This window comes from Marmota marmota, unplaced genomic scaffold (genome assembly GCF_001458135.2).
Source record: "Marmota marmota marmota unplaced genomic scaffold, marMar, whole genome shotgun sequence".
Classification (NCBI taxonomy): domain Eukaryota; kingdom Metazoa; phylum Chordata; class Mammalia; order Rodentia; family Sciuridae; genus Marmota; species Marmota marmota.
Window position 1 is genome coordinate 6,482,155 of NW_026000229.1, and position 23,023 is coordinate 6,505,177.

At 36.7% G+C, this 23,023-nt stretch overlaps 1 protein-coding gene across 9 annotated transcripts in view; it reads right to left on the reverse strand.

Moving 5' to 3' along the window:
* The window catches only part of Peak1 (pseudopodium enriched atypical kinase 1), a 262,298-nt gene that overhangs the window by 51,296 nt on the left and 187,979 nt on the right, over positions 1-23,023 (reverse strand). For all 9 annotated transcript variants that reach the window (XM_048793226.1, XM_048793222.1, XM_048793220.1 and 6 more), the window contains one exon: positions 8,515-11,772. In XM_048793226.1, coding sequence (XP_048649183.1) covers positions 8,515-11,657 — 3,143 coding nt within the window. In that variant the 5' untranslated portion in view covers positions 11,658-11,772. The remainder of the gene's footprint in view (positions 1-8,514; positions 11,773-23,023) is intronic.

Here is a 23,023-nt window from a genome sequence, read left to right on the forward strand (position 1 = left end):
TTTCCTTTATGAGAAGGAGGAATTTGATCTTTAGGGGCCACATTTGTCCTAAATTTGAAGAGATGACTTTGAGAGCATTCTCTCAGTAAGAAGCAGAAATAACACAATAACAAGTGAAGCATAATATTAAAACAAAACTTCCAATTGAATTTTCTAGAGAGAAAGAAAGCACATTTTACCATGGTCTAATGAGTGTTTAGATTTTTTTTTCCATACTCTGTGTATATTATGTATACACACATGTGTATTATGAGACCCAGGCTCCAGTTACTTCAGTGAGTTCCAAATCTTTCTAGAGTTTGGCTGGAATGTCTATAGACTGCAAGCATAGCTGACAACCACAGACAAATCTGACATTAGAGCTTAGTCCAAGGGTCAGCAAACTTTTTCTGTAAAGGTAAACATTTTAGGCTTTGTGGGATGTATGGCCTATATTGCAACTACTCTACCTTATCATTATAATGCAAAACAGTCACAAACAACATGTGAAAAATGAGTGTGGTTGTTTTCCAATACTTTATCATTTATAAAAACAGATATCAATTTGGATTTAGCCAACCAACTATAGTTAGCCAACTCTGGGTCTGTACCCTTGAACTCTGGAGTAAATTAAAATGCTCCCAGGGCTGATTCCTGGATTACTGAGACACAGTTTAGCCTTAAGTCTCTGAGAAGATCAAGAAGGCCTTGGAGGTGTAAAGGAAAGTTTATACAGTTATTCATTCCAAAGGGAGCAAAGGTATGCCAAATCCAACCTACCTGTCCAAATCAGAAACTGGTTGGAATTTGGACAGAATTCCTAAGATGGTTCTGTGAATCTTAAAGGAATCTGATTTACATGGAATCCCAGAGTACATGATAGTATGAGCATGATGTTCAGAGGAGGTAGAGTTAGAAAGGTCATCTGAAGACCAAGATACCATTCAGGTGACAAATGGTATTCTCTACTTTGGCTGGAATGTTATTATCTTAATCACTAGATTAGATTTTTTTTTTTCTCATCAGAAAATAATTTTGTTTGAACTAAAATTTTAAGTATATGTATGTGTTTGGTAAAAGATTTTGCCTATTAATTGTGAAAACATTATTTCTATAAGGGTGAAACTAAGTGCCTAAACTGGGCAACTTGTGTTTCACATATTCTAACATCCAACATCATAATTTGGTCACAGAAATTATGTCTGAAAATTGAATTAATATGCAAATAAATAATTGTAATTACTGGAAGAAGGAAAGAAAAGAATGAAATGAAGAAGGAGTTTTGAAAATTATGAAGATGTGGATAAATCTAAAATAATATAAAGGATTATGTGACAGTGACAGGATGAGGGAGTTATTTTTAGATTGGATGGTCAGTGAATAATTTTCTGAGGAGGTGACATTTAAATTGAAGGCTGAATGACAAGGAACCAACCATGCAAAGATCTGAAGGAAACATCCCAAACAAAGAGAACAGCTTATAAAAATGGCCTAAAGAATGGTTATATTTGGCATGTCTGAGGAACAGAAAGCAAGCTAGAATTTTGAGAAATTCATGAGCAAGGAAGGAGTAGACAAGTTAAACTGGTAGGTAGACATCCTATTATATAGAGACTTCTTTCACAGTGGTGAAACAATGGGATTTGCTTGGTGGATATTCTAAAGAGATAAGGGGGAAAGAGATTAGGCAAAGGGATTAGGAAAATACTTTAGTAAACCAGGTGAAAGATGAAGCATGAACCAGGGTGATAGAAGCAGAGATGGAGAGAAGTAGACAGATGTGGGATATATTTTGGACATCCAATAAACAGGGCTTGATATTTTGGATATTGGGAAGATGGGAAGAAAAGAATCAAGGATAACTCTTGATTTTCTAGCATGAGCAAAAGGATGGATCATGGGTCATTTGCCAAGAAAGGAAGACAGGATGGAACAGAGATGTAGAGAAGGATTAAGCTCTGTCTTAGACATGTTTTATTTGAAATGCTCATTTTAAGTAAAGATATCAAGTGATAAGTTTCACATTTAAGTTGCAAAGAAGAGAATGAGGATGGAGATTTAAATTTAGGAGTCAAAATGTATAAGTATTTAAACTTTTGATACTCTATGGTGCTTAGCTAGAGGTTAGCCATTAAGATTTAAAGAACCCTTTTTAGTATATGGTTATGATTTTTTTGGAAAAAGCTTATCTTTTAGAGCTATATACTGAAATATCTGCAAATGAAACAATGTCTGGAATTCACTTAAAACAATGGGGAAAGTGGTTGGGGTACAGATAAAACAAGATTGCCCATAAGTTGGTAAGTATTAAAGTATGATTCTTTTGTAAATGGTACTTTATATTCATCTATCTACTTTCGTAAATGTTTGAAATTTTCTATCACAAAATGTTTACAATAAACATAAAGTGATCCATTTTAAGATGATCTGTATTAAAAGGTAACCCTATAGCATTGATTCCAAGGTCAACATTATATAAAAGGCAAATATAAGGCATTCAGAAGGAAAAGATGCCAGAATAACTGGAGGTTCATGAGCAAGAAGGTAAGATTAAATAGGCAGATGTCACATCTGTAGGGGTCTTCTACGGTGTGGAGGTATGACTGGATTTATACTTCAGAAAGAGCACGTGATGGTTTTCAGAATTGATCGTAGAGGGCAATACATTGAACAAGGATAATCTTAAGTTCTGGTTCCTAAAGCATAATTTTGTAAAGAAGCCAACCCCTATTGCTAGATATTGTGCTAGATGCTTTATGGAAGTCAAGTTAAAAGTCAGCTACTCAGTGGTAAACTCAGAATTTAAATCTCTGACTCTAGTGCTTGCATTTTTTCCTACTGTGCAATATTATTCCCCATGTTATGGACACCAAGGAGTTGTAGAGATGGGAGGAAGTTATCATTCTAAAAATGATAGTTGAGAAATTCCCAGTTGGTCATAGACCAGAGTAACCATCAGATTAACTTCCCTTGATGCAAACTAGCTTGATAGAAATGATGCGTAAAGGGGAAAAAAACAGAAACAAAGAAATGATGCATAAGGATATGTTCCTGAACCAAAAATTGAACAAAGGGATCCCACCCTCTAGTCCACTTAGTACTACTGTTAAAAAAGAGTTTATTTAAAAAAAAAAAAAGGTACTTTCCTATCTAAAAACTGTTTCCTCCACAAAATCTAAAAGATAAAGGCCTAACATTTCAACATATCATGCAGGGCTCTAGACAGCCTGTCCTAGCAGTTATTAAACTTTTTGGTTTCAGGGTGCAAAGCTCTTAAAAATAAAGAACCATAAGTGCTAGTTTGTATGGGTTGTATCTATTGACGTTAATGAGAAATATAAACTGAGGAAATTTACAAAGTTAATTCATTAAAAAAAAAAAAAAACACCTTACTGGGACTGGGGATATAGCTCAGTCGGTAGAGTGCTTACCTTGCATGCACAAGGCTCTGGGTTCAATCCCCAGAACCACAAAAACAAAAAACTAAAACAAAACAAAACAAAAAAAACCCTTTAAAACATTTTCAGATCTCTTTAACATCTGTGACTTAATAGAAGAAAGCCAAATCCTCATATTTGCTTCTGCATTTAATCTGCGATGATATACTGCTTCAATTAAAGAATATGCAAAAAAAATCTGTTCTCATCCAGATTTATAGGTGGGAAACAAGGAGTATTTTTAATAGCCTTTTAGATAATTGTGGATATTCTTTGCTACTGCACCTGAGCTTGATGAGTGGTAATTTCTTAAAGGTTAGCTGCCATGTAGATCTGAAACCATATCAATGAACTTTTTGTATTTAGTTACATTAAAATCCACTGGCCTCGCTTTGCAGTCTGAATGAATCCTTACTCATGTATAATTTTGTATTATTATGTAGGGAGTCATTTGGAAATTACAGTTTACTGAGTTATGCATATCCTCCAAATGTGGACACATGACATTAAATAATATTTTAAAAACCTCTTGCTAATTCCACCAAAAATTTCATGGGAAAAATACTTAAGTATTAGGAAGCTGTCATGGTCACAGTGTCAAATATAAGTTTTAAAAAGTTTTCATTTTTGTTTGAAAGTTTGAATTTTATTATTGACAACAAATATAGTCAGTTGTTTTCCTGGAAAGTAATAGGCTCACTATGTTCACTTTTAAGAAAATATCTGCCAGGACTCATTTGAATAATGAGTTGATCTGCTAGTTGTTCCTCCAAGGTGGTCTATGAAAGAGAGTGCTAGTTAAGCTTCCTAACTCAACCTTTGCAATTGCAACTATTTCACAAGTGATTTTTGTGTGTATGCAGCTGAAGTACTCTATATCTACTTCCTGTTTAATCATGAAGAATTTTAAAAAGATACTCAAAGGTTGAGATTTAATAAAATTTACTACTTCATCAAGGGCATTCTTAAATGAAACTCTTTTTTCCCCTTCAACTCCTAATACAGTATCACGTGATGGCTTTGATTTATGCTAAGGTATAAGTCATTTTACCTACAACTGTTTTTGCACTATCAGTGCAAAGGTCAACACAATGAAAAAGACAAAGGTCTTAATATTTGGGTTAATTAGCTTTTTGTCACTGTGACAAAATACCTGATATGATCAACTTACAAGGAGGAAAGGTTTCTTTTGGTCAGAAATTTTCAGTCCATGGTCACTTGGCACAACTGCCTTTGGGCCTGTAGTGAGGGAGTACATTATGGCAGGTAGTAGGTAGCAAAGGAAACTTCTACCTTGGTGGCCAGGAAGCAATGAGAGAGAGAGAGAGGAGGGTTCTGGGTCCCAATATTCCCTCCAAGGACACACCGTCAGTGACCTAACTTCCTTCTACTAGGCCCCACCTCCTGAAGTTTCCACCATCTCCCAACAGGACAACAGGCTGATAACACAGCCTTTAACAAAATGGGCCTTTCAGTGACATTCAAGACCCCAACTTTGGCAGTATTATTATGAAATAGAGAATTTTGTATGGTCATTGTTTGACCTTACATGGACAATACTTTAAGAACCACTGGACTATTTTTTAAATGTTTTTTTTGATAAATAATGATTATATATACTTATAGATTGCAATGTTATATATATATTTGCACTGTAGAAAGATTAAGCAAAACTGATTATACTAATACTATACAAACTATACTATACAAAATCCATCACCTCATCATCTTATTCTTTTGTGGTGAAAAGGTTCAAAATAAATTCTTTCAGCAATTTTGAAGTATATATTACATTAACTATGGTTACCAAGTTGTGCAATATATCACTGAAACCTTGTACCCTCCTCCTTTTCCACCGTTCCCCAACCCCACACTGGCTCACCTTCCATGAGTTTAGCTTGTTTTTGATCTTCTAGATTATCCATTATGCTTTTCTAGTCACATGTTCTGTTTCTATTTGCGTTCTCATTGCTGTGACTTTGCATATACTGTTCCTTGTGCCTGTAATATCTTTCCCAACCAGCTGGCAAAATCCTATTTCAAATTCATTTCTAAGAAGTCTGTTCTAAGCTGATTTAATCCCTTTGTATTATACCACTCTGTACATTTAACATTTCTTGCACAGAGGGCAGAGGAGCTGCTACTCTTAAAGCATCCAATATGTGCCAGACCTTGTGTTAAGCCTATTGTATGTGTTCTCATGAAATCTTCAAATTAATTCTATGTGATAGATATCATTATTATAACCCTGTTTAGTGAAGGACCAGATAGATAGTTGAGGCTAAAGTCAAACCCAAATCCATTATTTCAGCAGTGTCCTTTCCCCTATTTGTTCCAGGCACATACTCAATTTATATTTTCTGAACAGTCTAATAAATGAAATTAGAAATAATCTAATTCTATAATAAAAGGCTCTATAAAGTTTTTCATCTTTCAAAGGCTGGGGTCTGGCCTTTAGCACAGTAGTTTTTCATTCTTCATTCCTTATGACAGTGTAGATTTGGAATCTTCATTTACTTATAGAAAAACCATATTTTCATTTCTTTCAGCAGTGTGTTCCCAGCCGTGGGATGGTAATTTAATGATCACACTGCCATCAAGCCAGAAACACAAATGTTGACATTTGATTGTAATGTTTTTCCTCTCAAAGTTGCTTCAAGTAAATACCAATGGCATATCCAAGCAAATGAGGTAATTATTTAAAAATCAAATGATGTATATTTTTCAATATGCATATCATGTATTAAGCTTTTCATAATGTTAAAAATAGTTTATTGAATACTTCTTTTTCTTCTTACTCTGGACATTATGAAATGAGAAATTTTCAGTGTGCCCCTAAGAACAGCTTAATATTTCAATCATGGCTTCACTTAAGACTACAGCAATGTTATCTTTAGAATGGTGGTGAGACCAGTGGTAATAAAATATGGCCCAAGGAAAGCAGCATCAGCCTTACCCAGGAACCTGTAGGAAGTACAAAGTATCAGGACTCACTCCAGACCTCTGCCTCAGAAACTCTGGGGGTGGGGCTCAGCAATCTGTGTTTCAACAGCCCTCTGGATAATTATGGAACATGGTCAAATTTGAGCATCAAGAGGCAACTCAATTGTGCCATTTGGATCCATTATGTGAACTATAAAGAGCTGATAAATTTTGGAAGACATGACTGGTCAGTATATAACACAATCAGTGAAAACATAAGCTGTATAGTAAAGGGTCTGCCATGCCCAGAGTCTGGGCTGCCTTCAAGCCCACATATAGTGGAATGCAGACCAAGGAGAGATCACATCCTCACAAGAGAGGCCAATGTTCTATCATTCCTTGGCTCTGCCTCCCAAGGTGTGAACACATCCACCACAGCAGTACTTAATTAGGAGTAAAGCTGTTTATTGATCTGCAAGACCTATCTACCATTCCCTCCTAGGTAACTCTAACCAACTGCTTTTAAATTGCTTCTTTTCTAAACAAAACAGTAATCTGCAATACATGAATTTTATTGCTACTGGCTTAAAACATTCTATCACTAAGTATGTAAAAATTGAATATGATTTTCCACTACTGATGACAAAATTATTCTTTTCAGGAATATACTACCACTATTCTAGTTACTTTGTTATTACATGGATTTAAGGAAAACAGAGACTTGCTACCATTTTGATAACTATTTGAAGGTATGTAAAAGGCTAATTTTAATGAAGAATACATATAAACACCCGAGCATTTTGTTAGGAAAAGTAAAGGCATTAACTGTTCATTTCATTTTTATTTATGCTTTTCTAAAGAAAAACTGGTAAGAGAATTTGCCCCAATAATCAGAGGTTCATGTCTTTGCCAGAGAGAGAAGGTCGGGTCAGGTAGAGAAGGTTTACTATCTGTCTCTATGTAAGTAGGGAGAAGGACTCAGAAGAATGAAATACTCAGGGCATATCCCTATTTGTCAAAAACCTGGAATAAACCTCCCTTTTATTGGCAGTTAATTAATTTTGTTTCTAATACAAATGAGAAAGAAAAACCTCCTGAATATAAATGTTTATGTGAATGATCACAAGCCCAAACAGGAAAATTTTGTTTGGTTTTGAGTATGTGTGTGGTGGTGGTGGTGTGCCGACAATGGAACCCAGGACTTCATGAAAGTTAGGCGATCACTCTACCACTGATCTATATCCTCAGCCCTTTATTTGATCTTGTGTTCATTAATAATGCAACGCTTTAGAAAGGATATAATCTTGAGAGTGACATAGATCAGGGTTTGAATTTCAGCTCTGACAAGTACTAGCTTTGCAACTCTGGCCAGTTCTTAACTTCTCTGATTTTTAGTTTCCTTATATGAAGAACCAGTTACAGGGTTCTTATAGAATCCTTATGGAATTTTATAAGGATTTGAGAAAAATATTTGGGACATGTCACACATAGAGTAGGAGATCAATGACAAATTATTAAGGTAATAAAATAAATTAGTGCCTAGAGATCTCATGAGCATACAATCTGCCTAGCTGAATTGAGGATCATACCATAAGGATCTCAACCTCGATAACCTACTCATGTTTCTCCTCCAAGTTAAATATCTATAAACTGCTCGTCTCTACTCCCCATTTTTCCAAAACACTTGAAAGGAGGACAGAAAGAGGCAGCAATAAAAAACCCAGAGATTCCCTTAAAATAAAGTAATATGTATAGAGATAATGCCTTGGTGAAAGCCAAACTGAACTGCATATGCAGTTTTATTCCATTTACAGTGAGGGAAAGAGCATTCATTTGACTCTGTTTCTTCCTCACACCATCACAGCAATTCAGAACGATGTATTCTTTATTTCTGTTATGGTGCTGTGGATTTGTTCTTTTCTGTTAAAGTCCCTCTGTATTCACTAGAATGCAGCAGGCTATTTTAGCTAGAGATCCAGGGCTATAAACCTTATTCAGTGCAATAAGATCACTTCAATAATATTCTAATCTTGGAATGCAGTTATAAAGATGCATGATGGCCTCAGAGTGCTACTTACAAACAGGAATGGCTCTTATGCAGTCTTAAAAGATAAAAAACTTAACACGTGAAAATGTGTTAAAAATTTCCCATATTCTGCCAGTCTATTTTACATACCTGTGAACTTTCTCAGGAATCTGTGACGGAGAAGAATGACTACTCTTCTTCTTTTCTGAGTCCCGCAGTAATGCATCCTCTGTTCTACCCTTTTCGGTGATTGCTGCCTGGTCAGCCCTGGCCTTACTCTGATCCACATTGAGCTGGTCCTGGGCAGGGTCACATCTATACATGAAGACAATGGCTGGCTTCTCACTGGACTCTCCTTTTGCCTCTGTGAACCAGTGATGGCGCTGAACTGGAGGAGGAGGCAGCATGTGGATAACTGTGCCATCCAGGCCCACCAGTTTCCCTTTCTCTCGTTCTTTCTCTTTGTCATCTTCCTCATCTGTTTTCCTACGGCGGAAGAAGCTTTTAAATGAGATCCAGCGTTTAGGCTTTGCATCAGCTGCCCGCCTGCTACCTTCAGAGTGCAAAACTGATTCAGCTTCTGTTGATCTGGTAGGGCTGGTTGGTTTGGCCCAGTTGGTAAAATGTCTCTGTAAAAGGTTACTTGCATGGTAAGGGGAAGAAGTAGAGCGAGGCGGGGGAAAGGGAGGTGGTGGCTCACTTTGGGGGTTGCTCACTAATTTGGAAGGAGGGGAGGCAACTGGCTTTGAGAATGGGTCTTTCTGTACTTTATTGGTAGGACTTTCTGCGGTCGAAGGTGCTTCAGCCTCACCACTAAGTTGAGATGTGAAGAGTGACTTGGGTCGGACTGGTGTACCCTTAGGTGGACTCTTCACAGCATCAGCATCTGGAGGAATGGCGTAAAGCTCTTCCACACTGCAGGCCTTAGGGCCAGCCTGAGGTGTTTCTGGAGGAGACTGGGGGGGCTGGATAGTAGCCACAATCTGAGAAAGCACTATGCTTGCTTTCTCCCTACTGCTGCCACTGCTGTCCACCAGCTGAGGCTCCTGTGTGCCTTCTGTTTTGGCCACAGGCTCTTGAGTGGTTCTCTGGATTTTTGCTGGGGAGCTGTGACTGGAACTATAACTTCTCTGTGGGGAAGACTGACCTCTGTTGAGACAGTTGTTAAACTCCTGAACCTTCTGAGCCACGGAGCCCCTTTTACGCTCTGTGCTGTTTGAAAACCCTTTGGCTTGGGGACATTCAGTGGGTTTGCTAGTGGCATCAGACACTTTGTTTTCACTTTCTATTTCTTCATAAGTATGGCTTATTACACTTGTGGTTTTTTCCTTCACTGAGAGTTCTCCACTTGTTCCCAAAAAACTTTTGTAGATGGCTAGATTGTCATATGCATTTGGATTAATAACAATGGGAACTTTAATAGCATTTTTGGAACTCCGAGCATACGTTGGCTCATCATGAATGATAATTGGAAAAGGTGGCATACCAGCATTGTTGTAACTATTAAATTTTATTTCAGACAAATTAGGTGACTTAACAGGGATGGTTTTAGAGGAAATGTTTGTAGCTGTGGGTGAAGTAGGTGCGGATTTGTGACAATTTTTCCTTGGCAGGATATTTGGTCCAGTTCCACCAGTAATTAATTCCACTTTAGGGATCTTTTGTCGTGGACTGGTGCTGGAAGTCCACACTTCCTGGTATCGGATTGCACTGGATTTTTGGAAATGGGTATTTATCTGTCCTGGTGTCAATGCAGGTGAAGATACTGGGGAGTTTGGAGTAGAAGATGAGATTTTTGTCTTGGGGATATTAACAGGGCCCTCAAGGTGCTCACTGGCCATGGCTGCTGACACATCCACGACAGTATATGGCTTGCACAATGGCTGTTCCAGATTTACAACTCGGTAGGGCTTTGCTTGCTCCTCTACAGGGACGAGGTTTATGGTTACTGCTTGTCCAGCAATATCTGTAGAGGCTTTACTTTCTTGCTTCTCAGTTTGCACAGCAATCTTGCCATCCTTCTCTTCTAATCGGAGAGCAAGGACTGCTTTGTGTGTCTCTGGAACTTTAACTGAGCTTTTGGAAGCTTGTAACGATTCCTTCTCCAGATTATTACCAGGAAGGCTTTCATTATTGGGTTCAATTTCCTTCATGTCCTTAGACTCTCCTGGGTTATTAGGAGATATCCCCCCATTACAAATCTTCTGGGATAAACTACTGGCTGTCTCAGAATGTGATTCTTCTGTTAAAGAAGAATCTGGTGATGTGGAGTCAGATGACACCATGCTCTGAATGCTTCCTTGTCCATAGGAGACCACAGAATTGTCCTCATAACCGTTCAGGATTTCATCATAGCTGTCATCATAGTCTACAGCACAGATTCTCTGGAGTGACTTATTTCGTAGGGGGATGGTATTCCATTTTTTGTCCACAAAGAATCGAACAGGAGACAAAGTATTTGCTCTAAAGTTAGCAAAGCGAGGTTGACCCCTCATGCGAATCTCCATGGCCAGTAGCTCTTCATCGCTTTCATCCCAGCTCTCATGTTCTTCTTCCAAGTTACTGAAAAGTACATCTTCCTCACTCTCCTCACCACTAGAGAACTCTGGGTAGCAGAACCGTCCCCCTTCATTACTGATTACTTCTGTGCTCCCACTCAAACTAACATGTTTGCCCTGAGTATCCTTGATGCCACCAATCATGCAACTTGGAGGAAGCTGTCTTTCCAATGATCGTTTGTAGCAATCATTTATTCTTCCTAAGAATGTTTCTCTGGAGTTTGTTTCATTTCCTCTTATCTGAGGGTTGGTGTCCAAACCTGCTATCTCTTTTAACACTTCAGTTAGCCCATTATTGTTATTTGATATCTTCTTTGCACTATCATTGTTGCCATAAGGCTTAGGAACATGGCTAAATCCTTCAATCTCATCTTCATTATTATTGTTAAGTGGTTTCTGACTCAAGGCAGTCCTGTTTCGGTTCCACCCTACAATGACAGGTTTGTTCTCACAGTGTTCTTGGATGCTAAGCTCAGCACATACACTCTGCCCATCTGCCACCATCATAGTGGGCTTCACAGCTATAGTGGGTTTTTTAGCCACAGGAGGCCGGAAATTTCCGGTGTTCCTGACACGGTGGTTATTACTGTGATTGGCATTAGTTTTCACATTGCCATGGGTGGTGGATGCCTTCTCAGAGTCTGGAGGGAGTTGGTGTAAGCTTTTAGGTTTAAAGCAATTCTTGCATTCACCAGGCTTCCAAACGTGTTCAGTGAAGGTGTTACAAGCAGACATTTTTAAAAATAGAACTTCACAGACAATGCTTTTCTTTCAGTGCATGGCAAAACTTTCATCTGTTAGTTTTCACCTCCCCTGTGTTATTACAGCAGCTCTTCTAAGTATGATCAATCTGTGGGGGGAAAAGGAAAAAATAATCTGAATGAAAAAGGTACTATAAGGCTTAACGTTATGAATGACTTGAAAAAACTGGCTCCTTCTTAAACTTTTCCTTAAATTAAAAGATTAAGAGATGAGCTAATTTGGAGGCTTCATAATATCCCTTTAGCCAATCAGCAACTTAGAAAGTGAGCCTCTTAATTAGAACTATGCACTCTTTTTGGCTTGCTATCTCTGTGGCAATGATATGACCTTCCTCTCTTGGAAATTGTGCGTATTTGTGTGTGTGTATTTGCATTGCTAGAGATCCAACCCGTGGCCTTGAATTTGCTAGGCCAAGTGGTCTACCAAATAGCTACATCTGCAACCACCTGGAAATGACTTTGATACTGCTCATTCTGTTATCAACCAATCTCTCTAATATTTATTAGTTATTTATGAGTTCCTCTTCTTCCAACACCCCTTGAAATTTTAGTTATTTCACAGACTCTTTGAATTCAAAGCATTCAAAATGAATCCTCCTCTGGCTACCTCATTTCTCAACTCCAAGTAACTTCTCTCCTCTACCCAGTCCTCCTCCACATCCCAAGCCACCTTTCACCTTTTCTTTATCTTATATTATAGCTAATGTCATCACCATCCACCTAGACAGCTAAATGTCAACCTTCTGATCATCTTTGACATCTCTCCTCCTCCTACTAACTCCAATCCTTACTAAACTCCCTAAGTTAGTTGTATCAATTTTATCTTGTAATTTTTATTTTATTACATTTCATTGCAACCCATTCTTGCCATTATCGAATACTACTAGTAGTTCAGATACTCAGTCTCTTTTGCCTGGATAAATGTGATAGGCTATTAACTAATCTCCATGATGTGTAGTCTCACCCACTCTAATATAGCCTCTGTTTCCTTTGCTACAGGTAAGCAATACCAGCCTCACCTGGGAATTTGTTAGAAATGCAGTTACCTTAGACCCAACTCCAGACCTAATGAATCAGAATTTGCATTTTAATCTCAGATGATTCCATTTTACACTACTATCAGATTTAACTTTCTAAAATCCTACTATAATTATCATATTAACCAGTTTAAAAACTATTCTGTGAACCAATCTTATCTAACTTTCTAAAATGCTACTACAATCATCATATTAACCAGCTTAAAAACTATTCTGTGAACCAATTTTACCAAATGCATTGGCTCTTAAATGTCAGTGTGCATCCTGGGTGGTGCTAGCTCACTTAGGCAATCATGGTAGATCTACTCAGTCAATCTTTGGGGGAAAAATCCAGGATTCTGAAATTTTAACAAGTTCCTCCAGGTAATTTTAAGTGCAGTGAAGTGTTAGAACCTCTGAGTTACAGGATACAATGCAAGCCCCTTACCTTTTAAGATGTGGTCCCTGCCTCCCTTCTATCTGTGTCTTGAAAATCAACTTATCATCTTATATTCTCAATTTCACGTGGGCTACTCATTTCTCTTTGGATTATTAAAGTCTTTTAGATATGCCTTTGTGAACAAGTGCTTTCATTTTTAGTTGTTTCCCCATTAGTTTTTGAGCTCTGTAGGTCTAGCATAATGAATAAACACTGGTAATTAAATGTACTGTTTTTTAGGTTTAGAACAATGAATCTTGTGGCTCTCTTTTGTTTTAGGCTCATAGCTGCTGTTACGTATTAGATAAAGTGTGTCCCAAAAACTCATGTGTGAGACAATGCAAGAAAGTTTAGAGGTGAAATGTTTGAGTTATGAAAGTTTTAACCTATTCAGTGCATTAATACACTTGAATGGATTAACTGGGTGGTAACTGTAGGCAGGTAGGTTGTAGCTGGAGGAGGTGTGTCACTGGTGGCATGCCTTTGGGGTATATATTTTGTTCTTGGTGAGTAAACACTATTTCCTGGTGGCCATGTCCTGAGCTGCTTTCTTCCACCACACAATTCTGCCATGTTGTTCTGCTTCCATCTCAGGCACCACGGAATGGAGTCGGCCATCTATGGACGAGACCTCTAAACCGTGAGCCCCAAATAAAATTTTCCTTCTCTAAATTATTCTTGTCAGATCGCTGAAAAAACTGACTAAAATAGCTGTAGACCTTTTCACAGAATACCACTACTATTCTGTGTTTCTACTTTGACTATTATAATAAAGTTGGTAATAGGCTTATAAAAACTATTTTAATAAACAGAAAGTTTAACTTCATCTGTATATAATGACAGTGACAGGATCCTTAGTTTGATCAGAAAGCCAGTTTTTTGTTTGTTTGTTTGTTTGTTTGTTTTTTGTGTGTGTGTGCCAAGTTTCAGTATGTTTCTAAGGAATGAAAATATGTTTTTTAAAGCTAATATTACAAAGCAAAGTCCCTTATAATCAATAATTATAAAGCATTCTGTCTTAGTAGAATTACAGACTTAAGGGGCAAAAGAAGTCCACACAGAAAACCCAATGACCCAGTAAGATGAAAATACATTCTTCAATTTTTTTATTCGAACACATTTATTTACTCTTTTAGATATTCTAAAAATTATACCCCTTAGTAAATTAAATAAACAAACACAAAATCATTTCCTCCTAATCCGAGACCTGAACATTGTGAATGAGGGGGAGTAGCAAAAAGTTTGGCTAAAAAAATAGAGAAGGGGCCAAGAGGTTTTAATCTTTAAAAGTTTTTAGCCTTTTAAGATTAAAGAATTTATCCTGAGAGCAGTGAGAAATCAATAACTAAAAGACAGCTCTGACCAAAACCATGAAATCCTTGGGTATAAATCTAACAAATATGTGTAAAATCTAAAACCCATATGGGAAAAACTACAAAACACTGATAAAAGAATCAAAGTGGACCTAAATGGAGAGATTTACTAAGTTCTTTAGATAGTGTTAAGATGTCAATTCTCCTCAGATTGGTTTTCAGAGGCAACATAAGTCCAATCAAAATCAGAGCAACATTTCTGGTAGAAGACAATAAGCTAAATTTATATGGAAAGAAAGGTAAAAGAACTAGAATAGTTAAAACAATTTAGAAAAAGAACAAGTTGGTAAACTCACACTATTTGATTTTAAGTCTTTAGATAAAATTATAGTAATCCTGACAGTGTGGTATTAGTGGAAGGATAGAAATTTGGGTGGGGAATAGGGAGGGATGAGGGGGTAATTATAGCCCATAGGCCAAAACTAGTTTGCCCTGGTTTTTGTGCCCTATGCTAAGAAGGCTTAGGTATTTTTAAATAGTTTAGAAAAAATCAAAAGAATAATATTTCATGACCAGTGGAAATTATATGAAATTCAAATTTCAGTGCTCACAAATAAACCTCTATTAGAACATAATTACACTTTTGTGTTTACCTATTGTCTCTGGCCGTTGTGCTACAATGGAGAATTGAACAGTGACTGATTTGCAGTGCTGTTGCTACTCCACAAACTGCAGGGTTTCCACTGGTACCCGTACAACTTATGGAAAAAGACATTTTTCAAAGCTAAAATATGAAATATTTCACTACAGATATGCACCAATAGATGAATATTTTGAAATCAATTTGGACAAGAGGAAACCCTAACTTTGAACCCTACTTAAGCAAAATGTTATTTATTTCACTGAAAAGAATCCCATTCTTCTTATTAGATTAGAATACTTCATTGTATTTTTTAATTTCATAGAGAATTGGTAGAAATTTGTATTCTCTTGTTACACAAGTACCTAGATAATATCTTTCACTGTGCCTTTTGGCCTACAAAATCTAAAATATTTACTATCTGGTCCTTTGCAGAAAAAATTTGCTGTTGACCCCTAACAGATCAGAAAAGAATAGAGTTCAGACATAGACCCACATAAGTATAGTCAACAAATTTTTGACAAAAGAGAAAAAGACAGTCTTTTTAACAAATGTAGTTGAATAATTAGATACTTACAGACAACAAAGTGAACCTTGATCTACACCTCACATCACACACAAAATTTAACTCCAAAAGAATAATAGACCTAAGTATAAAGTATGAAGCTATAAAACTTACAAGAAAATGAAGGAGTAAATCATTGCAATCTTAAGTTAGGCAGAGTTTGAAGATACAACACATAAGTATGAAAGAACAAACCAATAATTTGAACTTCAAAATAAATGCTTGCTCTGCCAAAGACATCAACAGGAGAATGAAGTCAGGCCACAGATGAGAAATTTTTTGTAAAATAAATTTTATTTGACAAAGGACTTGGTATCTAGAATATACAAAGGATTTTAAAAACTCAACAAAAAAAATCCTACCCAATAAAAACCTGTTAAAAGATTTGAGCACTTTACCAAAGATAATGGTGTACATATAAATAAATATATGAAAGATCTAAGAATCCTTAGCCACATGGAAATGCAAATCAAAACTACAATGAGCTACCACTATGCATTTATTGGAATGATTAAAATAAAATTAAAACAAAAGTAAAAACTGGGGGCTGGGGTTGTGGCTCAGTGGTAGAGTGTTTGTCTAGCATGTGCGAGGCCCTGGGTTCGATCCTCAGTACCACATAAAAGTAAATAAAAAATAAAACAAGGGTGTTGTGTCCAACTACAACTAAAAAATAAATATTAAAAAAAAATAAAAACTGATTCAGGCTAGTCAAAACGTGCAACAATTGGAACTCTCCTACTGTATATTGCCAATGGGGCTTCAAATGGTTCAAGGACTTTGAAAACAGTTTGGCAGTTTCTTAAAAGGTTAAACATAAACTTGTCTTGGAACCTAGCAATCCTATTCCTAGATATTTACCCAAGATAAATGGAAACTTCCGTTTACACTGAAACTGGTAGACAAAAACTGGAAACAATTTAAACATTGTATGGTGGTAGTCATATAACTGCACCCATTGACAAAACTTATAGAATTATACAATAAAAAAGTGAATTTTATTATATGTAAATTAATCTTCAGCAAAGCTAATTAAAAAAAACACTTTTGCTGCAGGATAGAAAATGGACTTTGGAGAACAGGATGGATGGCAGGAGACTGTTGAAAGGGCTGATTTGGGCAAATAAAGTTTTGATGAGGATCTGGATTATGGTATGGCATCAGGGAAGCCACAGAAAGGTGGATGAAGGAGTGAATGGATTTTGGAGCACATAAGTGTTGAAGTTTTGAGTTTATTCCAGTGATGTATGGGACTGTTTGCTAAGACAGAGAGCAATGGAGGATGTATGATTTTGAGGAAAGGGTCCATACTTTGGAGCCTGCAGAGAATAAAACAGACAGGTGAATTCAGGAGTCCTGGAACATAGAAGAGAATTCTGTGGTTCTTGTCTATTTGAGAATTACTAGTAGAGAAATACCTAGGCCAAAAAAGAAGACTGATAAGGATCTAGAAAGGTGTGTGAACCAGAAAGAAGAGGATAATTCCCTGCAAAACAGAAAAGTAACATTCAAGGTGTGAAGAGACGAAGCCAGAGGAGGAAATGTCATTAAGAGAGGGAAAAGGCAATTATTTCAATTGCTGCTGAGAGGTAATGGAAAACAAAGACTTACATGTCCCATTGGACACGGCAACATGAACTCATCAGTGACCTGAGGATGAACTGTACTTTCTGGTACAGTGGTGGGATGGAGACCTGACTGCAGTGAGCTGAAGAGTGAGGTAACAGAGCAATGTGGATAACTTTTTGGAACGTTTAGGTGGAAAGCTGAAGAAAGAAAGAGCTGGGAGTATGGGGGTCCAGAAAGGATTTTCTCATTTTAAGATGGGAGAAACCAGATACTGTTGAATAATACTGGGGAAAGACACAGGAGATGGCTGAGGCTGACAAGACAGGAAAAAGAGGGGATAACACAAACCTCAGCACCCTAGCTCAATCCTTTTGTTTTATGGAAAGAGACCCAAAGTCCTGAAGAGAAAGTGACTTTCCTAAGTTCACACAGTGAATCAGAAATCTAGAACTGGGATATAAGGCTATAGCTACTTACACTACGTTTTGTTTTCTAATTATTTTTTCTTTTGTTAGATAGTTTTTTCTTATGTTATATGCTTACTGTGGAAATTCAAAAATACATAAACAAACCACATGTAATTCTATTACTCAGACATAACTTCTAGTAGTAGTTTGAATCATTCCTATCAGTCATTAATAATTTTTTAAAAATATTGCCTGTATGGATTTAACACTATATGGCACTGAAGACAATATCTTGTTAATCAAGTTAAACCTGCCCCTGATAAGAGAGGGCTAAGTTTTGTCTGTGAAGTAGTATATTTGTTTTCCCAAGAAATATGAAATATTAAAAATAATTCCTCACTTTGAGTATAAGTTAATTCAGTCAAAAGAATACTATTGAATTGACTAGCAGTGATCACATTATCAATAGAATTACTAAATGAGATTTGCCAGGAACACAATTAACTTATGTCAGAGCTGTGTGAATTAGAAACCCATGTTAGAGTTGACATCCCTTTACAAGTTCTGTGTACATCTGCATTCATGCTGCATGAAACCAAGAGATGAAACAAACACCTTTAGCAAGCACCAGATGGAGCTACTGTCTAAGCCACAAAGCCTGAACTTTAAGGGTTTCATTTTGCACGCTAATTATGTTTGGAGACAAAGATATGCACTTGAAAACACTGTCAAAACTATTTTAACTTATAACAGGCTTTTAGCAAGAGACGCTATACCCAATACAGGTCAGTCCAAAGAGCAATCCTTGGGCTTGCAGCCACTGTGGAATGACTTCAGTGGCTATCAATAATAACTAGCAGCTTTTGCTGCTCAAAACTGACACTCTCCAAAGGGAAAACTCTAGTTACCAAAGTTATGCTTGTGAAATAAAAAAATGTCTCCTGAGGCACTTAAACAAGAAAATGTAACAGTCTGTGCTGGTGTCCTCCATTTATTTGCCAGAAGAGGTCTGAAGTGGAGCACCCAAATGGAATGTTTGATAAGGAAAGCTCATTTGCTTCCATATTCTTTATAATCTTAAAGCAAATCCTCCAGATGAAATGGTCTAAGGGAGAGTTTAATGGCTAAAGCGCCCCTAGAAGCTAGCCAGGACTCCATGATCTAAAATCCTATTTCATATTTGACAGTTTTCAGGACTAAAGCCCTTGAGGCTATAGATAAAGCTGTTCAAGAGTAGCCTATTTGACTTCAAGTTGTGACAACCTTTTAAGAACCTATTACTGTGTTTTACTCTCTCTGCTGCTATACAATGATAATAATTAGTTTGCTTCTAGTCCAACAGTTTCCGGCAGATTTGATATGAGACAACCAAATCGACACTGGATTTTGATCGTGAAATAAACTGGCCAGCAGAAAGCTGGAGCTACTCAAGCCAGAATTACAATTCCTGGCAGTGAAAAGGGGGTGTGCGGGTGGTCTATTAAACACCACACAGACAGCATTCCCTGCAGGCACCCAAGGAGAACCTGTTAATAATAAAGGAGGACAGGGAATGGACTGCTAAGCTCCTTCTCCAACCCTGTAACTCCCAAAGGCCAATCTCTCTCTCCATAAAATCTGTCACATTACCACAGAAGCAGAGTCAAGGATCCTCACTGCTGTGTATGGGCTTTTAAGGACACTCATTGAGGAACTATCCCCCATATGTCATCCAACACATTAGTTCATCTCCAGGATGTTAGGGTAACATTTATAAGCCAAGGTTCTGATTAGGCTTTTGTAATGGAATATGTGGGTCATTTATGTAAAAAAAAAAAAAAAAAAAAAAAAAGCAAAGGAAAATGTGACAGTCCTCACGTCATTGTTCCCAACCTTTCCTTCTGCCACAGTGAAAAATGCTGACTTGACACCTTGACCAGTTGCCAAACCCTTCCGTATATGACTAAAAGGGTGGAGAGAGGAAGTGAAAGCAAAGCTACAGGAAGAGGTTTTGCAGGAGATAAAATGCAGCTTTAATTTGGTACACAAATTCCATGGGTAGAAGGAAATGTCTTAATTTGAGATCTGACCAGGAAAAAAAAATCACAATTCCTTGCTATCGTAAGACCAGACAAGATCTTAAGACATGACATTCTCTTGTCTAAAGAAGAAACAAAAGAAAGACCTGCTTAATTTTGAAAACTTTAAAGCTCTTTTAAAGGCTGAAGCCCATCCAATTCCAACTGCTCCAACCACAAGAGTTTTCTGTAACAATTTACTGTTCCTGTCACATGGTAGTCACCTCGGGGTAAGAATTGTGCAATAGCAAAGGCACCATGGCACAGCAGTGCTGCTTAGTTCCCAGCTAATTTTCTGAGTTAAACTCTTTGATGCACCAGTTAAACAGTAAAAATACTACTCATTATTATTATACAGTTGGTAATAACTAGTTATAAGGTTATAAACTCCAAAATGTTCCCTAAACCCACCTCAGACCCCTACTTAAGGAGGTAAACATCAGAGAAAAGTTTAAAATGTTTTCTAATAACCAAGAACTCCATAGTTATTCACAGTTTTATTTTGTTTACAATGTTTTTCTTTTTTGGGAATGTGTTTCTTCTAATGCTGTTCCAGTTGGCAAAACTGTTTATCCTTCACAATCCAGTTCAAATTTTACCTCTGTGATAAGTTTTCCAGATTCCCTAAATATCTTTATTATAAGATCACCTTGCATTATAATTATGTAAGTTCTTAGAGGGCAGAGTGATGTCTTTTTTATCCCTTTACTTCTTGGGCTGTTTGAAACATATTGGATACTAAATAAGTACTTGCTGAAAAATAATAATTCTAGTAAGTATAAGTACTAGGCACTATTTGAAACAATTTTTAGTTTTATGAATATATATATTATTTAAAATAATATATATATATATTATTTTAAGTCTTACTTTACAGATGAAGAAACTGGGACTTGCCCAAGGTCACTCAACTAGTAAATGGCAGTCAGGATGACATTAATAGTAAAGCTCAGCTTTCCCTGTCATTTGAAGCCTTCTTTAGATATAAGCATGGCAGTCCCCAGAAGATGGTTCACTCAGTACCACCGGCACTGCTCACCAGAGTGTAATTCTACTATGAATGAAGAAAGTGTTAAAATGAGGCACAGCTTTCAGTCAGGCAGTTCCACATGCTTAACTGCAGAACAAGCCAAGGGCAAACCAATATATTCACACTAGTTGTGCTTTTTGTGCTTCAGAGTATTGAGGAAGTGAATAGTATGGGGCAAATTAAGCACCAACTTTCATGCAATCCAACCTGAATCAAGCCACCATGACTTGGAGGGGCCACTGAAGTAAGTGGTTGAGAGGACACAGTGAGATGCTGCTGGAAGTCATCTTGCGTTCCTCCTCTCCACAGCCCCCAACCTCAGAAGAAAGTTGTCAAGTGAGGAAAACTGGACTGAAGGCTACATTAAGGAGTCAGAGCTGATTGAGATGTAAATAAGGGCAGTGTAAGATTCAAATGGAAGAAAAGCGGGAGAAGGAAACTGGGAAGGAAAGAGAAATACAAAATAGTTGATGGTTCTGAGAAAAAAAATTCCACTTGAATGTTTATAGCAACAAAGTCAAAGAGAAAAATTTCACTGTATATCTCTGCATTTTTGGGTATTTCAGTGTGATTTGTACCTTTGGTAGGAGGTATTCTTTTTCCAATTAGCTACAGAAAAGAGTAAACAACAGTACTGTAAAACATTTATAATCTAGATTTTAAAAGGGAGAAAGTACTTCTAAATTAATGAATGTCTGAATTATACAATACTTTGAAGAAATATAGATTTATTTCTTCAAGGAAATGCCATAACCAACTTTCCTGGTAGAGGTATTTGGAGGACCTGTTCTAATAAATAGGTAAGAATTATTTTTATATTGTTTATAAATACATAATGGTTTTAAAATACATTAAAAGAGTATTTCTCAAACTGGAATCGAGAATATATTTTCACGGGTTTAAGAGTTCTCCAAAAGAGCTTAATATTAAGCTGAAAGTAAAGTCTATATCTAAAATAAATTAATACAAGCATATGCTGGATCACTGGAAAGGTTACTTATTACCTAAGCACAGTAATATGATTTCCAGGTCCACATATACATTTATCTTTCTAGTCTAAGCTGGCATCAAGCACACTACTTTAACTATAAGGGACAGTGAGAAAAGAAAGAGGCTGACTTTATATGTAAATGATTCAGTTCCTCCAAGTGAAGACCCATATGACATCATGATGGAATCTCAATGTACTGTACCAATCTTGGATTGTCAATGTCCTACAAAGAAATATGGCTTAAAAGTCAATAGTAATGAAAGCTGCAAAGTAAACTGTGGGGTGGCAGGCAGCTCCATATGCACATTGTGAGCAGCAATTTAGTTTTGGTAAAATATCATCTATCATGTTATATTACTGTAAATTTGCATTTCATTCATTTTACAGGGTTTTGGGGTTTTTTTTGGTACTTAACTTTTATAATTGTTTAGATTTAGAAGTAAATGAGAAATATAAATATAAGGAATTCATACTTAATTTTATATTTGAATTTACATAAAATTAATGTATGTCAATACTAAGAAACCACAGTTGTTATTTTTTCTAATTAAAAGAAAGGTATAAATTACTGAAGTTTGAAAAGTATGTTGGGGAAACATTTCTCTTGTGATCTTATTTACATGATTAATTTACTAAGCATCCATTGAAGGAGTAAAATAATTATTTTACAGAGCTGTTATGAAAATAAATTCAGATAAAATGTATGAAATGCTTAACTCAGAGGCTGATTCAGAGAAAGCAGCTAATAAACAACAGTTCTCTCCACTGTTATTAAATTTCTACATCCTGTGGAGGACAGGAAGGGGAGTGATCTCTTCCAATTCATGCTACACATATCCATACCTCATCTATCTATCTATCTATCTATCTATCTATCTATCTATCTATCTATACTTTAGTTATTGATGGACCTTTATTTTATTCATTTAGTTATATGTGGTGCTGAGAATCGAACCCAGTTCCTCACACATGCACTCTACCACTGAAACACAACCCCAGTCCCTCCTTACCCCATCTTGACATACCAATTGGGAATTTGGGAAGCTATTTCTATGGAAACACAGTTAACCATGCTGGTTAGGCTTTAGTGATATGGATGGTTCGATTTAAAGTGTCAGCTAGCTTGCAAACCTATTTACTATATGTTTCTACAGGGAAAATTGTACTCCAAGTTCTGAGCAACTGCCTTGTAAAGAAACTTTAGCATCTTATCTTGGACTTGTAATAGATGATATCAGGAGGGAGCTGCTGAGCAACAGGGTAATGTAATCCAACTTGTGCTTTAAGAATTCAGGTGGAAATGGAAAGGATAC